At 41.2% G+C, this 19,609-nt stretch overlaps 1 protein-coding gene across 3 annotated transcripts in view; it reads right to left on the reverse strand.

Annotated features, from left to right (window-relative positions):
- The window catches only part of SLC35D1 (solute carrier family 35 member D1), a 59,583-nt gene extending 50,732 nt beyond the window's left edge, over nucleotides 1–8,851 (reverse strand). For 2 of the 3 annotated variants that reach the window (XM_036856640.1, XM_036856657.1), the window contains exons 1-7: nucleotides 8,503–8,851; nucleotides 7,609–7,642; nucleotides 7,425–7,511; nucleotides 6,666–6,733; nucleotides 4,740–4,811; nucleotides 4,087–4,155; nucleotides 1,850–1,952 (exon numbers count right to left, since the gene is read on the reverse strand). In XM_036856640.1, coding sequence (XP_036712535.1) covers nucleotides 1,850–1,952; nucleotides 4,087–4,155; nucleotides 4,740–4,811; nucleotides 6,666–6,733; nucleotides 7,425–7,511; nucleotides 7,609–7,642; nucleotides 8,503–8,705 — 636 coding nt within the window. In that variant the 5' untranslated portion in view covers nucleotides 8,706–8,851. The remainder of the gene's footprint in view (nucleotides 1–1,849; nucleotides 1,953–4,086; nucleotides 4,156–4,739; nucleotides 4,812–6,665; nucleotides 6,734–7,424; nucleotides 7,512–7,608; nucleotides 7,643–8,502) is intronic. The other variant, XM_036856650.1, reaches the window with a different exon arrangement.
- Nucleotides 8,852–19,609: the final 10,758 nt, after the last annotated feature.

Below are 19,609 nucleotides of genomic sequence, written 5' to 3' on the forward strand. Positions count from 1 at the left end.
GCTAGTGGCTACCATTAATGGTCAGCAGAGATAACAGATTTCCATCATCATAGAACTGTACTCGACAGTACTGTTTTAGACAGCTGAGGCTACTGGAGAAATGAAATGTTATTATTACTACATATTTCCAAAGCAGCAAAAAACCAGAGTAAAACTAAATCTCTGACTGTTCCCTTTTCTCTAGCTATTGCACAAAGATTAAGTTTTTTAATAGTAGCTTCCATTAAAATGCAATCATCATACAGAGTCATCAAGGCAAATAAACGGAGAAGACATAAAGGGTATATTCAAAGAAAATTTGCTGGAACTAGATCTATACTGCCCCTAGTTCTTCCAGGTTATTCAAAATAAACATTCTAGATTATTCAAAATAATGAAAACTACTGGGATGGCCATATATTCTACGGTTCTTTCTGAAGAAGGCAAAGCCACCCGCCAAGATGATACAAACTCTATACTAATACTACTATCAAGCAGGTAGGGCATTTGTATTTATGATCTGAACCCCAAAAAAGGACCTGAAGTAGTTTCAGAAATACTGTACATATAATAGAGCCAACTAAAAACTAAGCAGATATGGTCATCTGACTGATGAGAACACAGGGGTAGGAAAATAAGATAAAGCTATGGTCAAGTTATAAGACTTAAATATGAGATAAAAATACACCAGCTGCTTAGGAAAAACTATGATGGTATCTATGATAACAATCTCATGTGGGTCTTCATATAGGATCCATTATAATAGAAAGGACAACTCCTTCAATAACAACCCTATGATATATAAAGCTGAGTTCCATGTAGCTTCTCCTTACAATAATGCAATCCTATACCACAATGTAGTACAAGTAATATGGCTTGAGTGCTCAGCTTTCTGATGGTCTGGCTTGACCTCAAAATAAAATTTGGTGTGTTTATATTCAACGTATATATTAGACAAATAAAAATATCTTTAAAGCCTTCATGTGCATGCTGCAGTTGAAGGAAAAAGAGCGGGGTATATGAAGTTCAGGTGTATGAGATCTAGGCCAGGAAACTTGGTATTGCCCCTGAAAGAGAGAGATTCTAATACTGCCTATGTTTCCCATTACAGTTGGCCCTCCATATCCATGGGTTCTGCATCTGAGGATTCAACCAACAGTGGATGGAAAATATTCGGAAAAAAAAAATTAAAATTCCAGAAAGTTCCAAAAAGCAAATCTTGAATTTGCCACGCAGGCAACTGTTTACACAGCATTTACACTGTCCTTACAACTATTTACATAGCGTTTATATTGTATTAGGTGTTATAAGTAATCTAGAAATGACTTAAAGTATATGGGAGGATGTGCATAGTTACATGTAAATACTGCTCCATTTATATAAGGCACTTGAGCGTCCGAGGATTTTGTTAATCTCGGGGGTTCCTAGAACCAATCCCCCACGGATATTGAGGGACTACTATATTTGTAGGACAAATATGCAAAGTCCATTCTTGTTCTGCAGCCACTTCCAACTCACTTCTGAAATCTGCTCAAGAGCTTCCAGATACTTCTTTCTTGTCCAGGTCCCTCACCAACTCCTCTAGAACACAGCCATGAACGTTTATGACACTTTTCTCTAATGAACACCCCTTACTTACATCACTATCCCTCTCAAAGTCAATATTCACCCAGTCCCTTCCAGAAAAGCCAACAGTAAAATCTAATTGCTAATTAGAAAATAAAGTTTCTTACGTGAGCACCAAGGTACAGGCATTTCCCATCTTTCGTAAGTATTTTTCCTTATTCCCCACTTTATCCCCTGATGAACTGACATGACCAATCCCAACATCAGTAAACATCTCTTAAAGAAGTGTGAGACTGCTACCTACTTTTGAATCTAATTTTTGTTTTACGTAGGCACCATTTGCTGCTGTCAGGACATCATTTATCAGAATAAAAACATATCCTTCCAGATCGAATGCCAAGTCAGAGCTGCAAAACATAAGTAACACTTTAATAACAACTAACATTTAAAGAACATGCATTAAATTTTAAATAAGTCTGAACTACAATATTTCTAAGAACATATGCTTATCTAGGTAAGTGAATATTAGGCATTTTATCAGCTACTAGTATTTCTTGGTTCCTGGTTAGAGTTTGCAATTTCATAATCAGTAAGGGGGTCTTCAGAAATGAGAAGCACTAACACTTAAACACAAAATCATTAGCAATAATCAACCACGTCAGTTAATAGCACACTGCTCTGAATTCAAAGTCGGACAACAAGAAAGAACCAACCAAATTCACCATTACAATATATCTGAAGCAAGCAGAAGGTATCAGAGCTCAATTTCACAGATAAGGAAAACAAAAGGAGAATGAAGTTGTTAACACATCATTTTTCAAAGGTTCACACAAAAGGTAGGGCTGTCTTGCACAGGTGGTTGGGCCACTGGGTGGAATTTCTGAAGTTTGGATGGTGGTTAGTTCTGAGATCAGGCTACATCAGTGTCTAAGCACATAGTGGGAACTCAAATACTTAAAATAATTGCCTAATGAGCCTACTAGGTGTAACTAGTGGGATTAGGGAAACTGAAGTTTCCTGGTATTTAGCAGAGCACCAGGCACAAGACCTTAGTAAACTGAACAGAATAAATGAAAATCTAAGTACGCCTTCAGCATACTTTAGCACCCTAGCTAAAACAGGGGCCCCGCATTCTGTGATTCTGCAAAGGTGCTATCTATTTGTAGCTAAACTACTACATGGGACAGACTTCTGAGGAGCTCTATGCCACTGCAATTTCGGGCAGAACTACCTAATGACCCACCCCTCTTCCAAGCAGCCTGACAACCCTCTAACTCCAGACTCTCTTCCTCCAAATTTTTTTCCCAAGTAAAAGGTTCTACCAGATAGCAATCTGCCTCAGAAACTTTTTGCAGGCCAGAGTTAGCCCTGAGAAACTCCTGTTGTTTTGCTCTATTTTAGATAGCACCAGCTTCAATGAAATGCTTCAAAGATTAGTAGGGTACCTTTAAAAAGAAAGGTAGGAGGCTCGTATAGAATTTTTCTCCAAGGAGGAAGGTTACCTAGAGGGAAAAGCAGTCAGCTATATAACGCAATTCTAGTAACTAACTACTCTATTTTTTTTTTTTTGAATGAAATTTCACTTTGAGAGTTAGGGTGGAGTAGAATTGACTTATAGTACTTTCCCCCCACCTACACTACAGGGATATGATGAAGGTTAATGAGCCAATTCAAGAAGCACACTGGAACTCCCAGATGGAAAATACAAAGTCAGACAGAATTTGCGGCATTAGCAAACCCACACATGCATGGTCTGGGCTGAGTAAAATGTTGTAGAAGGCTTCCACTCATCATTTCACTTTTCTGAGTCTTTGGGTATACATTTTCCCCATTCACTTTAAAATTAAAACTTAAGAACAATGGAAAAAAGCTTTAATAGAATATCTAAGTTACGGCATTTGTGATACCTTAGGTGAAACCAAATAAAGCAATTCTATTATTTATTTCCCATAAGGCAAATAATTTATTATCATTTGCCTTCTCTGAGACACTATTTTCTTTAGCAGCATGCAAAGGAAAAGAACGTCACGTGGTTTATAAAAGCACGCAGGCTCTGGAGTCAGGCACAGATTCAAATTCCAGCTCTGCCATTTACTAGCTGTGTGACCTTGAGCAAGCTACTGAACTTAGATTTTAGTTTTCTCAACATAAATAGGAAAATTATACCCATACCTTTCAGAGTGGTTGTGAAAAATACATAAATAATATGTGTAAAAATACCAAACATATTGTATGGCACATGGTATATGCTCAATAAATAGAAGATAGCATAATAAACTCTAATTTAACCTTTCGAATGAATGAATGAATGAACTTTTAGAATGAATTTAACTTTTAAGAATCCCAAGAATCTGATTTTGCTAGCCTTAATCTTCATACAGCCAAAAAGATTTAACTTTTAAAAGTCTTTTACTTTTCAAAAACATGATTCTTATTTAGCCTATAAAAAAATCTCTTTATTGGTAATTGATCATTTATTATCAATAATTATTGATAAATTCTAATGTACTCTCATAGATTTTATATAGGCCCACATCTTACCTGGCAGCTACAAAGGCTCCAATAATCATTGCAAATACAGTCATCTTAACACCCCAAGAAAAAGTCTTCCTACAAAATAAAATAATTAAAAAATACATACATGTGGCTTTAGTTATTTACAAAGACTTGTTTTGCAACATAGGCAAAAAAAATATATGTTTTTTTTTAAAAAGTTGCACACAAATGATTCCAAGGAACTGGATATTTAAAAGAACCCCTCTGATGAAGCAAAAACTTACTTTCTTATATAAGTAAGTATACTTATTTTTTCTTACTTTTATCATTTGTTATTATTATTATTGAGTTTGAATTTTTGCTAATCAGATTTCTTTAAGTTGAAAATGGTCACACACATTTGTAGTAAAAGTAGCCAAGACATGAACACTATTTAAAGCCTATACTGATCTTCTGACCCAGCTTCACCCAGTGGCATCAGTAGGTATAGGAATTCTTGAAAGTATATCTCATGTTCAGACAGGCTTCCATAAAGAAGCCATAAACTATCAACTCCTACAGCAAAGGGAGAAAGTTGCTTAAACTTCTCAAAAGATAAAGTAGAAACACAAATAATTGTAATATCTTACATATGCTGGGCACCTTTTCAGGGTGATTAAAGTTGGTTAAAGACTAGACATATTAGAAATTTAACTCACTTGAGTAAAACTCCTTCAGCAAACATTGTAAACAGGATGGAGAACCTTCTCAGAACTGTAAACATTGGCAAGCTGCAGGAAAAAAACAAAGATATTTAGGTAAAATAAAATTTGATTCTCTAAAATTAGTATTTTAAAATAATGCTAATCTCTTCCTTCCATTATGGAAATTCCATGCTGATTAATCTGTGACTAAATTAAATCCTTATTTCTCTCTAGAAAGTATTTGAAAGCCTGAAAGGGTTGCTTTTATAAAACTACCAGAAGTGAAAAACACCAAACTAATTATAAAATGGTAGAAAACATACATCTATTAACAAAGACTGATAACAGACACTTTTAATTTTACCCTGCTTATTATGTTAAACACCCTGAACAGTAATCATGTTAGTCTTTAAGAGAAAAGACCTTTCTTTTCTAGACTGACCTCCCTTCCTACCCCTAACCTTCAAATAACATCGGTGATAATCTTACCCCATAAAACATTCCTTGATTGCCCTTTTGTGGAAGTAATCCTGTCTTTCTCTAAATTCCTAGAGCATTCTGCTTGCACTTATCAAACATACAGCCTCTTGCAACATAATTATTTCTGAATCTATCTCATCTCACCCCAAAGTGCCTTATACTTAACTGGCAATCAAAGATAGGGTGTGAATAGATGGATGGATGGATGGATGACAATGGATGAAAAAGAGCAAACTCTATATACAAGCAGCACTTTGCAGCAGGTCTGCATTTCTTTCCAAGTGGGTAATGAGATGTAAAAGGATGCCCCACCCATGATAAATTTGACTTCCATGGAACCTTCCCCAGAAATACCATCGTGGTCATTCTGTCAAGTTTCTTGGGTCTGAGGAAATGAAAAAAGCTTGGTCTCTACCCTCAGAGATCTCTCCATTCTGTTTTACAATCACCCATTATGCCAGAGGTTTAGCTCACGTGACAGTGGTGAAGCCATGGGTTTCTGTTAAATGGTTTCCCTAAGTGTATACTTTTAACATCACATATACCTGATACATACACTCTTTAAGTGGAAAAGCCAAGAATTGGGAAGTTAGAGGATAATAAGTGTTGTCATGGAGTAGAGAGCTACTGCTTCTTTCTAAAAGTGAAAATGCTGCCTCTACAATCATATGGCCATGTGTAAAATGTTGATCATATTTGTATCAGGGTTCCATCTGATGCTATTTTAACTATCTCATGTTAAAAGAAAAACTACAGGGCTTCCCTGGTGGCGCAGTGGTTGAGAGTCTGCCTGCTAATGCGGGGGACATGGGTTCGAGCCCTGGTCTGGGAAGATCCCACATGCCGCGGAGCAACTAGGCCCGTGAGCCACAACTACTGAGCCTGAGCATCTGGAGCCTGTGCTCCGCAACAAGGGAGGCCGCAATAGTGAAGAGGCCCGCACACCGCGATGAAGAGTGGCCCCCACTTGCCGCAACTAGAGAAAGCCCTCGCACAGAAACGAAGACCCAACACAGCCAAAAATAAATATAAAAATAATAAATAAATAAATAAAAGATTACTATTAAAAATTTTAAAAAAAGGAAAAACTACAAAAGTTCTCATATCCACCATCTAATTTTACTTGTGGAATTTGCCTAAAATATACTATTTATGAATTGTACTAACGAATTGAAATCTCAGAAGCCTAACATATATCCTTCACTATTATAGGTCTGGAAAAATAATGAAAATCTCCCATCACAGTATTTTACAACATTTTAAGACTTTTATCATCAAAGTGAAGGGAAAAAAAAACCCCAAACAAACAAAAAACTCCTTTCTCTTCAAACTTAAGAGATTTTCTAGAGGTCCTTTCATTTTTCCAGAATCATTAACAATGTGTTAAACATTTGACATTTTCAAGTACAATTTTAAGAACACATTATATTAACCTCACTAGTAAAATAAAGTTATCCATACTTCAGTTTCTTTGTGCTGAACAGTCCCGTGATTTGGTTCCCAAAATATAGGAGAGGTAGTGGAAACGTCTAGAAAATTTAAAAAGGGATAACAAAACTCAATAATAAAGACAGCTAAAACAAGGTCCTTTTCAAACAGAAACAGTTTTGTTTATATGATCAAATTCTTTCTACTTAAAACACAAGATTAGTTCTCACACACAATTTTGGCCCCCATGAAGCACCCAAACAACATTACTCCTGGATAAATAGCTCTCTGCAGAAAGAATGGAGGGGAAAAAAGAAACACAAATATGAATATGATCAAACCATATGGGACAACAACATCTTTCTTTACAATATGATAATGTAGAGCCCATTTTTCTGATGTCAGCAGAAAAAGGAAAGGCATTTCATCTTCAGGTGGAGTCAAGCAGAGGCAGATGGAAGAATAAGAAAATAAACCCAAAGAATAATGAATGCAGGATACACTGGCTAGATCAGATGGACGTAGAAAATGCAAAATGATTGTAATCCCAGCAAGTGTTCAATAATTAAAACAGAACACAAGATCTAGGGGCACTTTTTCTTAACTTTAAAGAGACTGTGGGACTTTTTAAAAACACATATTAATACATTTATTCTTTGCCTTCATTATACCCACTCTGGATTAGGCAATTTCAAGGCTGCAATTTTTAAATATGTAAGGCACTGATGAAAAATATATATAGTGACTTCTGTTCAGAACATAAACTATTACTTTTTTTTTTTTCTTTTTTACCTTTCGAGGTACATTTCTGTCAAAGTCAGGAAACTTGACTACTCTGAGTGCCTTTCCAACCCAGAGTACTGCCACTGTGGTCACCATCTGTAAACAGAGAACACAGATTCACTGTTCTACATATAAAGACACATTCAGAAGTTCTAACGACACAAACCACGTAATGCTGAAGATTCCAACTAACCTGGCCAAGTCCAACACATAGTGAGGAGGGAAATCTACAAAAATGGTAGAGAAAACAAAAAAAACACAGGGTCAGAAAAACCCGAGCTCGGTGAATTCAATTTGCACATCGGCAACCTTACAATGCACTTTGATACAAAACACACCAACGTCTACCCCTCATCCAAATGACAATCTGAGAAAAACCCCTGCCGGTTGTCAGGCAACACCGCTGATTTTGTAGCCTCGGGCTGCCAATTGTCTCATCTTGTCCGATTCTACAATTTCAGTCGGCTGCCTGTAACGGATTTTTCTTGGAAGTGAAGACATACATCTCTTGAACAGTTTCACACATTTAAAAAATAAAATGCTTCTGCCTCGGGGTCCCAGTGGCAGCATCACAATCATCTTAAATGGGCTTGAGGATGCGTAGGTCCCCAGAGGCTGTCTATCAGCGAAGTCGGAGAACCCTGAAGTCCCGGACCCTAGCCCAGGCTGCGGGGAAGGCCGGGCATCCCTCTCCCGCCTCCCAGCCTGGCATGCACAGGAGTCAAAAAAGTCACGAAGCAACTCCGCTCCGTCTCTCCGAAGGGCAGGGTTTCCAGGGCGCTGCACGGCGGGCAGGGCAGGCGCTTTCCGAACGCGGCCCCGAACGCTCGCCCGGCACTCCCGAGCTCGGCGCCGGGAGCGGGACTCCCACTCCGGGCCGGCGCGCAAGCCGGCTCCGCCGCCCCGGCCGCGTATCAGCCGCCCGCCCACCCTCCCTCCCCGGCTCCCGCCCAACCTCCCTCCCCGGCTCCCGCCCAACTTTGTTCAGCTCTAACTTTGCAGGCAAAGTCCAGGGAGCCGGCGCCCAGCCGCCTCCGCCGCCGCCCGCTCCTCTCCGCGGCCTAGGTCGCCGCCGCCTCGGCCCTACCTGTAGTTGGTGAGCACGCTCTTGTTGACCACCACGATGAGGAAGGAGCTCACGCCGTAAAAGCCAGCGGCCAGCAGTTTCAGGAACACGGTCAGCGTTTCGGCCGACGCCATCCCCAGCTCCTCCTCATGTCTGTGTGTGGAGGATTTCGCGGGGGCTTCTCCTTTAACCCGGGCCTGCTGACGTCTATGAACTTCCGCCATGGCTGCGGCGGTGGCGGCGGCGGCGGCCTGCGAGGGGAGCGGCGGGCGGCGGGGCCGAGCAGCGCGGGGGTCTGAGGCGGCAGCTCGCGGGGACTCGCGGGACCGCGGCCGGTGTACTGAGCCGGCTGCGGCCGCCGCCTCGGCTCCCCGCGCGGCCGCCGCCCACGCCCGCCCAAGGGCAGGGACGCTGTGGTTCACACGCCCGGGGACTTTGGTCGGGCATTGTGCAACGCGGGGTCAGAGGGGAGGGGCCGCGCCTGGCTCGGCCTGGGCAGGGCTCGGAGAGGGCCCGGAGAAGGGGCAGTGGCGACCCTGAGTCCCGGACAGAGGGAGAAGAACCTTAGGGGGAACCACTCGAGGACACCAGGACGCCTAGCAGCACAACACACTCGCGGAAGGAAACGATCGGATAGCGCCTGCGCGCAAGCCCGCGCCGGGTGTCTCGGGGGCCGCGTACCTGGGATGCGGAGGCTGGCGGCTGGGGGGCTGAGAGCCGTATTTTCCAGATAACTGCCGCAAACAAAATACAGACCCTCCTCCAATCGGTAACAGGTGGCTGGCTGAGTAGTTAACAATGTGCGTGGGTCTAGCCTCACTCGAACGCTATTTTGGTCTCTCTTGCACAGGGCCGAAGCCCTTAAAAAGTATCAGATGTGGATCAAGAGTAAACATTCAACTGTTCGATATTTCAGTCTGCGTTGCCTCAGATTTCTTACGGTTTCTGAACCCAGAAAACACCATACAATACTGTCTTTGAGATTGTACTGCCATATCCAAAAAGTAGCAAGATAATAAAGTGGCTTGGGGGTAGGTGAAAGAGTAAGGTGTTAGGGCTGAGTTCCAATTCTGCGTTTCCTAGAAATGCCCCCTCACTAGCTGTGTGCCCCTGGGTCAGTTAGTTGAACTCTCTGAGCCTACATCTCCTCATCTCTGGAAATAAAACTGGTTTTCAGTAAACAGTAGACATTGTTATATAAGAGAAACAAATCATTATTACCAGCTTAAACAAAGAAATGACATATCTAATTTTAATGTCGACAGAAAAATAACTTTGAATTATTTATCTAAATATTTTGTCCATATCTTTAAAACATTTTTCCATATTTTAAAATTATGGTAAAATATACATAACACAAAATTTACCATCTTTACCTGGTTTTTATTATGGTGAAATATGCATAATATAAAATTTATTATTTCAACACTTTTTAAGTGTACAATTCAGTGGTGTTACGTACATTCATATTGTTGTGCAACTCTTAACCACTACCCTTCTCTAGAGCTTTCATGTCATCTCAAACTGACATTATGAAACCACTAAACAATAATTCCTCATTCCTCCTTCCCTCCATCCTCTAGTAACCGCTATTCTACTTTCTGTCTCTATAAATTTGACTATTCTAGGTATCTCAAATAAGTAGAATCATACAGTATTTGTCCTTTTGTGTCTGACTTATTTCATTTAGCATAATATTTTCAAGGTTCATCCACATGTAGCATGTGTCAGAATTTCCTTCCTTTTCAAGGCTAGATAATATTCCATTGTATGTATATCTTTTGATTTATATATTTTATGTTATCCTGGGGACACTTGTGTTCTTTGACTGCTCCTTAGGAAAAACTGGCACACAGGATGAAATTCTTAACACAGTCCACAAGGCCTTAGGTGACATGGCTCCTGCCGTCCTTACATTTTCCTCCCTAGGCTTCAGCTAAATCAAACTACACCCAGTTCCCTGAAGAATAATGTGGGTTCCTGTGTCCTTACTTCTGTGTCTTTACTCCCATATTCCCTACATCTGGGGTGCTTTTTCTCTCCCTCTCCTCCACTGTCTCCTGAAGAACTGTTACTTTTCTTTCAGTATTTAGGCAAAATATTATCTCCTCTCTGGGCACCTTCCTTCACACCGCCTCTCCTTGCCCTCCACAGAAATGACATCTCTCCTTTGTGCTTCTCCCACTGCATCCTTGTGCATCCCCTTTATAGAGGCTCTGGAATTATATGTTTACATGTCAGTCTGTTCCACTTGACAGTGAGCTCCTTGAGGGCTGGGTGAGGCAGGGACATCTAGCACACTTCAGATGTTTTTGCTAAATGAATCAGCGAATGGTATAACTTTTCAGCAATGAAAGAAGTGGCCAAATTTCTTCCTTAACTGCTGGCAGCAGAAGAAAAATAACTAGAAAGTTATATTTTGAGAAACATCCCTTGTGAAAAAAATAATTATTAAAATAATAATGTCCCTCATTACAAAAGCAAACAAGCAAAAGAGACTTGTATCGCATAACTACCTTGCTCTCTTCCTCTCTCACCCCAACACGTTTTTCAGAGAAAGCAACTGCTAACCATCTCGAGGCTCTAGAGCCACTTTCTGTGCCTATACAAATACATATACACACACATATGCATATACATACATACACATATATTTACAGACATGTATTGTTATACATTTTTTAACATAAATGGAGAGAACCAGGTAAAAACACTGATGCTCAAACCAGATACTGCCTCTGACACTAGTTTTGTGATCTCCGGCAAGTTGCTTGATGTTACGGTGGTTCAGTTCCCTCATCTGTAAAATGGAGATAACAATAGCACCCACCTCATAGGGTGGTGATGAGAATTAAGTAAGTTAATAAAGTTAAATGCTTAGAATATAGTACACACTTTACAAGTGTTCCTAATGATAATAATTACTATTATTATCATTATGATTATGCAACCTTTCTCTTTTCACTTTTTATTCCTTGAAGGCCTTTCTGTGGCAGTAAAGAAACTCTACCTCATTCTTTTTAATGGCTGCAGAGAATTCTATCAGCTAGATGCATCATGATTGATGTGGTCCATCCTATAGACATTTTTAAGTTGTTGCCATTTTTTCAGTTTATAAACAATGCAGCTTTGATTATCCTTGTCCATTCAACTTTGTACAGGTATCAGTTTCTAGAAGTGGAATTGCTTAATTAAAGACTACTCTTAGGGGCTTTCCCCGGTGGCGCAGTGGTTGAGAATCGGCCTGCCAATGCAGAGAACACGGGTTCGAGCCCTGGTCTGAGAGGATCCCACATGCCGCGGAGCGACTAGGTCCGTGAGCCACAACTACTCAGCCTGTGCGTCTGGAGTCTGTGCTCCGCAACAAGAGAGGCCGCGACAGTGAGAGGCCCGCGCACTGCGATGAAGAGTGGCCCCCGCTCGCCGCAACTGGAGAAAGCCCTCGCACAGAAACGGAGACCCAACACAGCCAAAAATAAATAAATAAATAAATTTATTAAAAAAAAAAAAGACTACTTTTAAAAAAAATTAATAGAATGAACAAATTGATCTCCAAAGAGGTTGTACCAATTTTATATTACCACTAACACTGTATGAAAAGGAAATTTCCTTTTATAAAGTCAGATGGTGATAATGGAAACCAGTGAAAGAGGCCAGATAATAGTTCAAGTGCTACTCTATGGAGTATGAAATGCCAGGTACAAATTTCTGCAACAAATCAATTGCAATTACACAAAATGAAATGAAAATAAATCTCCTAAAAAGTACTGATCCAAGCAATTACTGTTGTTTTTCTCAGCATGATTATGTAATTTATTAGCAAGTATACACTAAGACCTACCATAGACAGGCCAAGAACTGTGTTGGGTTTTCTCAACTCCAGTAATGATTTGTGGAGCCTCAGTAGAATGCTGTGAAGTGTAGTGGAGTCACGCATTCTCATTAGATAATGAGAGATAAGATACGTACTAAGGGGCTTCCCTGTGGCGCAATGGTTAAGAATCCGCCTGCCAGTACAGGGGGCACGGGTTTGAGCCCTGGTCTGGGAAGATCCCACGTGCCGCAGAGCAACCAAGCCTGTGCGCCACAACTACTGAGCCTGCGCTCTAGAGCCTGCGAGCCACAACTACTGAGCCCACATGCCACAACTACTCAAGCCCGCGTGCCTAGAACCCATGCTCCACAACAAGAGAAGCCACCACAATGAGAAGCCCGTGCACCACAGCGAAGAGCAGCCCCCTTTCCCCACAACTAGAGAAAGCCTGCACGCAGCAACAAAAACCCAACACAGCCAAAAATAAATAAAATTAAATCTTTTAAAAAAATAAAAAGAAAAAATAAAGCAACTATACTCCAATAAAAGAAAAGATATGTACCAATACTGTAGTAGGGTATTATTATAGAGAATTAGACTTTTAGGTATTTTAGGTACTCAAACCTCTTTCCTAACCTTAGTAATATTAATCACAGAATTATATATGGGAAATTTATACATTATCTGATAAAATTTAATAAAGTTTAAAAAATATCTTTAAAAGCTGTACAAGATTGGAAAGACTGGATTTAAATGTTCTCATTGATATACAAGCCTACTCTAGTTGGAAATGTCAACATTGTAGGTTGATATATTTTATATCTTGCTAGGTGTAATTACTAGCAGAAAAATCTTCTTTGTATTTAAATCATGTCTTTTGCTTTAGCCATCATGTTTCTTCATGAAGGAAATTGATCAGTACTCTTCCCTACACTTCTCAATTTGCCCTGGCTCACTTGCTTTTCCTATACTGGAATTTATTTGGCCTTTTTGGTGTTCACCAATTTCTTGTTTCACTAGATCAGCCAGCCTAGATCATACCCAATAGCCTACTGTGTTATACCACTGATTATGCTATAGCCAGGGAGCAAAGGTCATAGGTGTTTCCTATTTGAACAATGCTTTTAAAATTCTGAGAACCGAAGTGCAAAGAAGGAGCGTGCAGCTTCTCTGCACTGCCTCATACTTCTCTGTGTTGGGCTGGAAGAAATGACCTCAATGACCACTGATGGGTGGCCTGGCAATGTGCTGCGATTGAAATTCATTATCTCATTGCATCCTTACCACTCTAGGAAGTAGGTATGGTGAAACAACTTATAAACAGGAAAACAAAGGCCTAGGGGAAGTATTAGGCATGCCCTGAGTCTCACAGCTCTAAGTAACTGTACAGATTTGGCCCTAGTCCGTTCAACATTTAGTTTGTGGTCCTCCACTGGACACCCCTGCCTTATTTGGGGTAGGTGGACATACTTGCTTCTAAAGTTCTCCCAATGCCATTACCTCCTTCAGTTGCCAAGTTTAGTGTTTAGCAATGCTATGAAGAAGAATAATCAGGATATAGGAACATCAGTCTATTAAAATCATTGTCACTCATGACCCATTCACAACAATACCACACCAGACATCAATTTAGGCATTGAAAATACAGAGACATTTCAAACTCAATTTATTTACAACTGAACCTCATACAAATCTATCCAAAGTCAGCTGCTTTGAATCTTCTGTCTCTGTGAACTGACTGGCCTCACTATCCACCTATTCACATGGCTCTGCCCAATCTACAACCACCTCCAATCACTCTTCAACTCGGACCAAACTAGTTTTATCCCCTCCACTACACTGAAGCTGGTCACCCCTAAGTCACCAATGACCTCCATGGAAGTAAACCCAGCTGACTCTCAGTCCTTCTCTTGCTTGACCACTTCACAGTATTTGCACTGCTGACCCTCTCCCTTCCCTTAGCTCCACTCTCTTCCCTTGACTCCTGGGACACCACACTCTCTGCAACTCCTCCTGGTTCTCTGGATGCCCCTTCTCATTCGTCTTTGCTGGTTCCTCCTCTTCTACCATATCTTTAAAATAAAAGTTTCATATGCCTCAAGGCTCAGTCGTGGGTCTTCTCATTTGATTCTACATATTCTCACTAAATAATCTCATCCCATTCCATGGCTTCAGTTATGATTTAACATTCCATCAACACTTCCTAAATCTACTCATGTGTGTTCTCTTGAACTCCAGGTTTGTATATCCAACCGTGTCCTAAACATCTTCACTTGGATGACTCTCTCTGAGGCTCTTCAACATGTCTAAAACTAAAATTCTAAAATTCATCCTTATCCCCTGAACACCAGCAAACTGCTTCTCCTCCACTGTTCCCCATTGTATCAAGTAATGAATTCTGACCAGCTGAGATCCTGGCTGTCTTACTTAGCTATCCAAAATACTTACTACTTCCTTGGGACTTCTCTGGCGGTCCAGTGGTTAAGACTCTGAGCTTCCAGTGCAGGGGGCATGGGTTCAATCCCTGGTCATGGAACTAATATCCCACATGCTGCACAGCTTGGCCAAAAAAAAATAAAAATAAAAAATTTACTACTTCCTGTTTATCAGATCCAATTAGCATATTTCAATCCCTATATTGAACCAGTTGATTTTGTATGAGAATGTTCAGATGATCAAGATCTCTGTGGACTATATTATGGCAGAGAGTAGGAGATTTGATGTAACCCTGAGGCAAGACTGTGATGTTGTACTCCTGACCCTGCCATTTAAGAAGTAAACTGCTTCTAGTCAGTCCTAATAAACTGATGAAGAGAAAAAAGCATTTGCCATATCAATAGCAGCATACTAGGTGTCAGGAGCTGTAGTGTTGATCTGCCTCAGTAAAGATGCTACATGTGAAACATTATCTAAAATTGGAGTCACCTCCTGATTAAGTTTATAATCATTCTTAGATATTTGTCAAGATCTGCCTTCTGTATTGGACAAACAGGTGAGTTAAATGGAAATATGATAGGTATCACCACTCATGGATATTTCCAAGTCTTTGATGATGGCAATAACCTCTGCAATTTCCCTAACGATATGCTATTCCCTTTTGTTACTGTTCTGGTAGGATGGGAAAGTTCCAGAGGCTTTCACTTTCTACAATTATGGTCTTTATTCCACGGGTCAAAGAGCCATTGTGAGGATTTTGCTAGTTGCCAAGTATATCTGTTATGTCTAAACATGTATCTCTTCTAATTATACATTCAAGAATTGGATAAATAACCACACAGTGGCTCTATAAACCCACTGGACTCACTGTGTTTCAGGTTTGGGCTAAGACTCCAGTTGCCACCTGACTCAGCCCCCAGTTTCACTGGTAGTTTACAGTGATATAGGTGCCCAGGAATTAGTATCAAGTAGCCAGTGTTCCATAATCCCCAAAAGGTCTGTGTATGTCCTTTCGCCCAGTACACAGTCACTCTAGTAAATCACTGCAGGTCCCTCTGAGGAAGACTCGGAGGAAGATATGGTGTATACTTGTACCATGATACAGGAGCCTTCCTCAAGGACACTTGACACCCCCTTCAGTGCAAAGGGTTCTGGTTCTATAAACTGGCTTATGTCTGGAAACTGAGTGAGAGACTGTGAGTCTCCATTTTAGAAACTCAAGTTAGATTTTTTTGCTGTCAGTCTGGCTTTTCCTGTTATATAGATTAAGCACCATTTTAGTAGGTTGCCTTGCTATTACATTCTTAGGGATGTTGTAATCAATTAGCCACTGCCAAAGATTCCTGGGGATTAAAACATTCTGGTTACCACTATGTTACTGCTTTCCTTTTATGGTAAATATGCCCATCTCGCCTTTGGTGGTTAAGAACTGCTACTTGCCTCTGATACTCCAGGACTTCTATCATCTCTATTATAAATAGTGAGCCCACCTAAATAGTGAAATTTCCCACCCTTATGCTTGGCTTAGCCATGACAGAACTTCTCAAGGATGTACATGCTCTACACAAAAAGATGTTTCTCAACGTGTTGATGATGGGCGTGTCCTCTCAACATGTAGTTGAGAGATGGGTATGTAGATTATTCATGATAAAAGCCCTCCAATATTCCTATCTCCCTAAACCTTGGAATTCCTTCATCTACATTATAATGGAGGAGGTTCTGGTCTCTCGATCTCATTAAACAGAGGCCACTTTTGAGCCCAGGTCTTAGTTAACTAACTATAAATTGTCAGAATATTTCCACCTACATGAGCTAAAACATTAAATCCAGAACCTCTGGTTAAAAGCACTCATGTCAATACATATGGCCCAATCCAGTGTTATGGTCCATCTTCCTTAAAACTCATCCCTATACATATTCTCCAGGTTTATATTGATATAAATTAGGAAAATCTTGCAGTTTTTTTGGTATATCAACTGCTTCCTCCTGGGTCAGACTTTGTACTTGTTCCCCTGGAGCATACTGATATCTGACCCTACTAATGGGGATAGTAGATAGTTTTCGAGCAAGGAAAGGCTAATATCAGGCACAGGAGGACAAGCTGCTTCTACTGTTAGAAGAGGTTCAGAGTGACCTGAGAATTCAAAATTCTCAACTTGATCTAAATCCAGCCAGATGTATCCCCACTTCAAGATTTAGGGTCCCTCTGCTTCCCTGTCATTTTCCTAACTTCTCCATGAGAGACATGGCAAAGCTGTAAATTCAACTGATGTAAATTCTGTAAACTGGACAAGTATATATTTATTCACTTTTAGGAACACCAGTCCTGTGGCTGCAAGAAATGAGAGATCCTTTTAGAGCTGCCATAGAATTTCTCTAGCTCTCTGATGAAACTTAAGCAGACTATAAGGACCTGAGTTTGATACTTTCTTTCTGTAAGTGTTTTAGTCCACTCAGAAGAATCTATCCCACACCACAGTCTTCATGGTCATAATTACTGCTGTAACAGTCAAGTGCAGCAGGCACAGGCTCCAAGGCACTTGGGTCAGCAGGCACTTCTTCACAATCAACTACAGGTGATTATTTAATCAATCATGCTACTTCTGCATGACATGGGTAACCAGCATTCATTTCCCATTAGCAAGGAGCTCAGCACTACATTCAAACCCAAGGACAAAACCAAACCAATCCCCAAATCCCATCTTTTAGAGTCTGTTTCCTGGAACCACTCCTAGTAACAATTTCTGTATCAATCAGAGTCCAGTTAGGAGACAGAAATAACACTAGTTATTTGATTAGAGAGAATCTAATATAAAGAAATATTAACTAGGGACTTCCCTGGTGGCGCAGTGGCTAAGAATCCTCCTGCCAATGCATGGGACACAGGTTCGAGCCCTGGTCCAGGAAGATCCCACATGCCACGGAGCAACTAAGCCCACTACTGAGCCTGTGCTCTAGAGCCCATGCTCTGCAACAGGAGAAGCCACTGCACTGAGAAGCCCTCGCACTGCATCGAAGAGTAGCCCCCCGCTCGCTGCAACTAGAGAAAGCCCGCGCGCAGCAACGAAGACCCAACGCGGCCAAAAATAAATAATATAAATAAAAATAAATTTATCAAATGCAAGGTTTAAAAAAAAAACCCTCCAAGGTATCATGGAGGTAGCCACTGCAGGAAGGGAAGGGGGAATAACGGGAGGAGACTGGAATTATTAAAACCTATAGGAGGAACCCTAGTAGCTAAAACACAGACCTCTGAGGAAGAGATGCTGCTCAGCTGATACCAGAATCTTTAGTTTAGAAAAGGCTCCCCGTAAGCCTGGGATCCAGACCTTTGAGGAGGAAGCACCAACTGGCTGCTGCTGTGGGCTCTGGGAGGCACTAATAGATTGGTTCTGCAAATTCAGGGAAGACCGCAAATGGCTTTCACCTGCTGCTATGCGAAGGACCTGCTGTTCCTGGGCTGAAGACTTGTTGCTGGAGCATTGCTAACAGAGGGCAGACTGGAAAGGACATTTTTTTCTTGCTCCTCCAGCTTTGCAATCTCCCTCTAGCACCACCTATGGCGGGGCCTGACACAGAGCCAGCTGGCAAAGCAGATGCGTAGTTTGCAAAATACAAGCACCAGCTTCACAAAGCAGAATAGAGAAGGGTGGTCCAAACCTAGTGCAAGGTTTGGAGCTGAGAGACAATAAATTAACAACTGGCGCCCCCATTTGAGTAAAAGGAACCACCATTCACCAAGTTGCTCACCTTAGAAGCCTAGTAGTTACTCTCAGGGCCTCTCTCTTCTCATCTGCCATATATAGTCCCTTAAATACCTCTCAAGTCTGAACCCACTGCCGTCATCTTCATCCCTCACCAAGGCTGCTGCAACGACATCGTGACTAGTCTTCAGCCAGATGACTGTGGGTCTACAATTCACTTTCTACATAGCAGCTACACAGCAGCCACAGCGATTTTGTAAAACGCAGATCTAATTATCAGGATAAAATCTATCTCCTGCCTCACTTCACAGCTTTCTCCTTTTGGCTCTCCCTGCTCTAAATTCATGGTTGACTTTCTTTAATTCCTCAAATACACCCTCTCATTTCTGGATCTTTGCCCCTGCTCATCACTTAACTTATAGATTAAACCCCCATTCCCACAAACCCCACCTCCCTCCTCTGGCTAACTTCTTCAAGTCTCAAATAAAAGAGAGACTCTTCAGTGAGGTCTTCCCTACCCACAGATTCAGGTAACACCCATTCCTACATGCTCTTTAAGAGACATGATAGGGCTTCCCTGGTGGCGCAGTGGTTGAGAATCTGCCTGCCAATGCAGGGGACACGGGTTCGAGCCCTGGTCTGGGAAGATCCTACATGCCACGGAGCAACGAGGCCCGTGAGCCACAATTACTGAGCCTGCGCGTCTGGAGCCTGTGCTCTGCAACAAGAGAGGCCGCGATAGTGAGAGGCCGGCGCACCCCGATGAAAAGTGGCCCCCGCTTGCCGCAACTAGAGAAAGCCCTCGCACAGAAACGAAGACCCAACACAGCCAAAAATAAATAAATAAATAAAAAATAAAAATAAAGGAATTCCTTTAAAAAAAAAAAAAAGAGACATGATAAACTGAGTTACTCATTGAAATAGTCTTTTCCTACTCTCTGCCTCTTGCCTTCCCCCTACCATTCATGTTCAGACCACAATGCACAGGCTGCCGGTTACTACAGATGGTTGCCATTGCAATGTACGCAGATCATAGGCTGCAAATCCTTAGATTCTGTGCTTAAAATTCAAAGGTGTAAAATATTTTAGAAAGAATCTTTTTTTCCCCTGCTCATGCCTTCCAAACCAGATAAACACCTTCCAAAACTTCTCTCACAGTCTTCCCCAACTGAGT

The sequence above is a fragment of the Balaenoptera musculus genome, chromosome 1, assembly GCF_009873245.2.
Source record: "Balaenoptera musculus isolate JJ_BM4_2016_0621 chromosome 1, mBalMus1.pri.v3, whole genome shotgun sequence".
Taxonomy (NCBI): domain Eukaryota; kingdom Metazoa; phylum Chordata; class Mammalia; order Artiodactyla; family Balaenopteridae; genus Balaenoptera; species Balaenoptera musculus.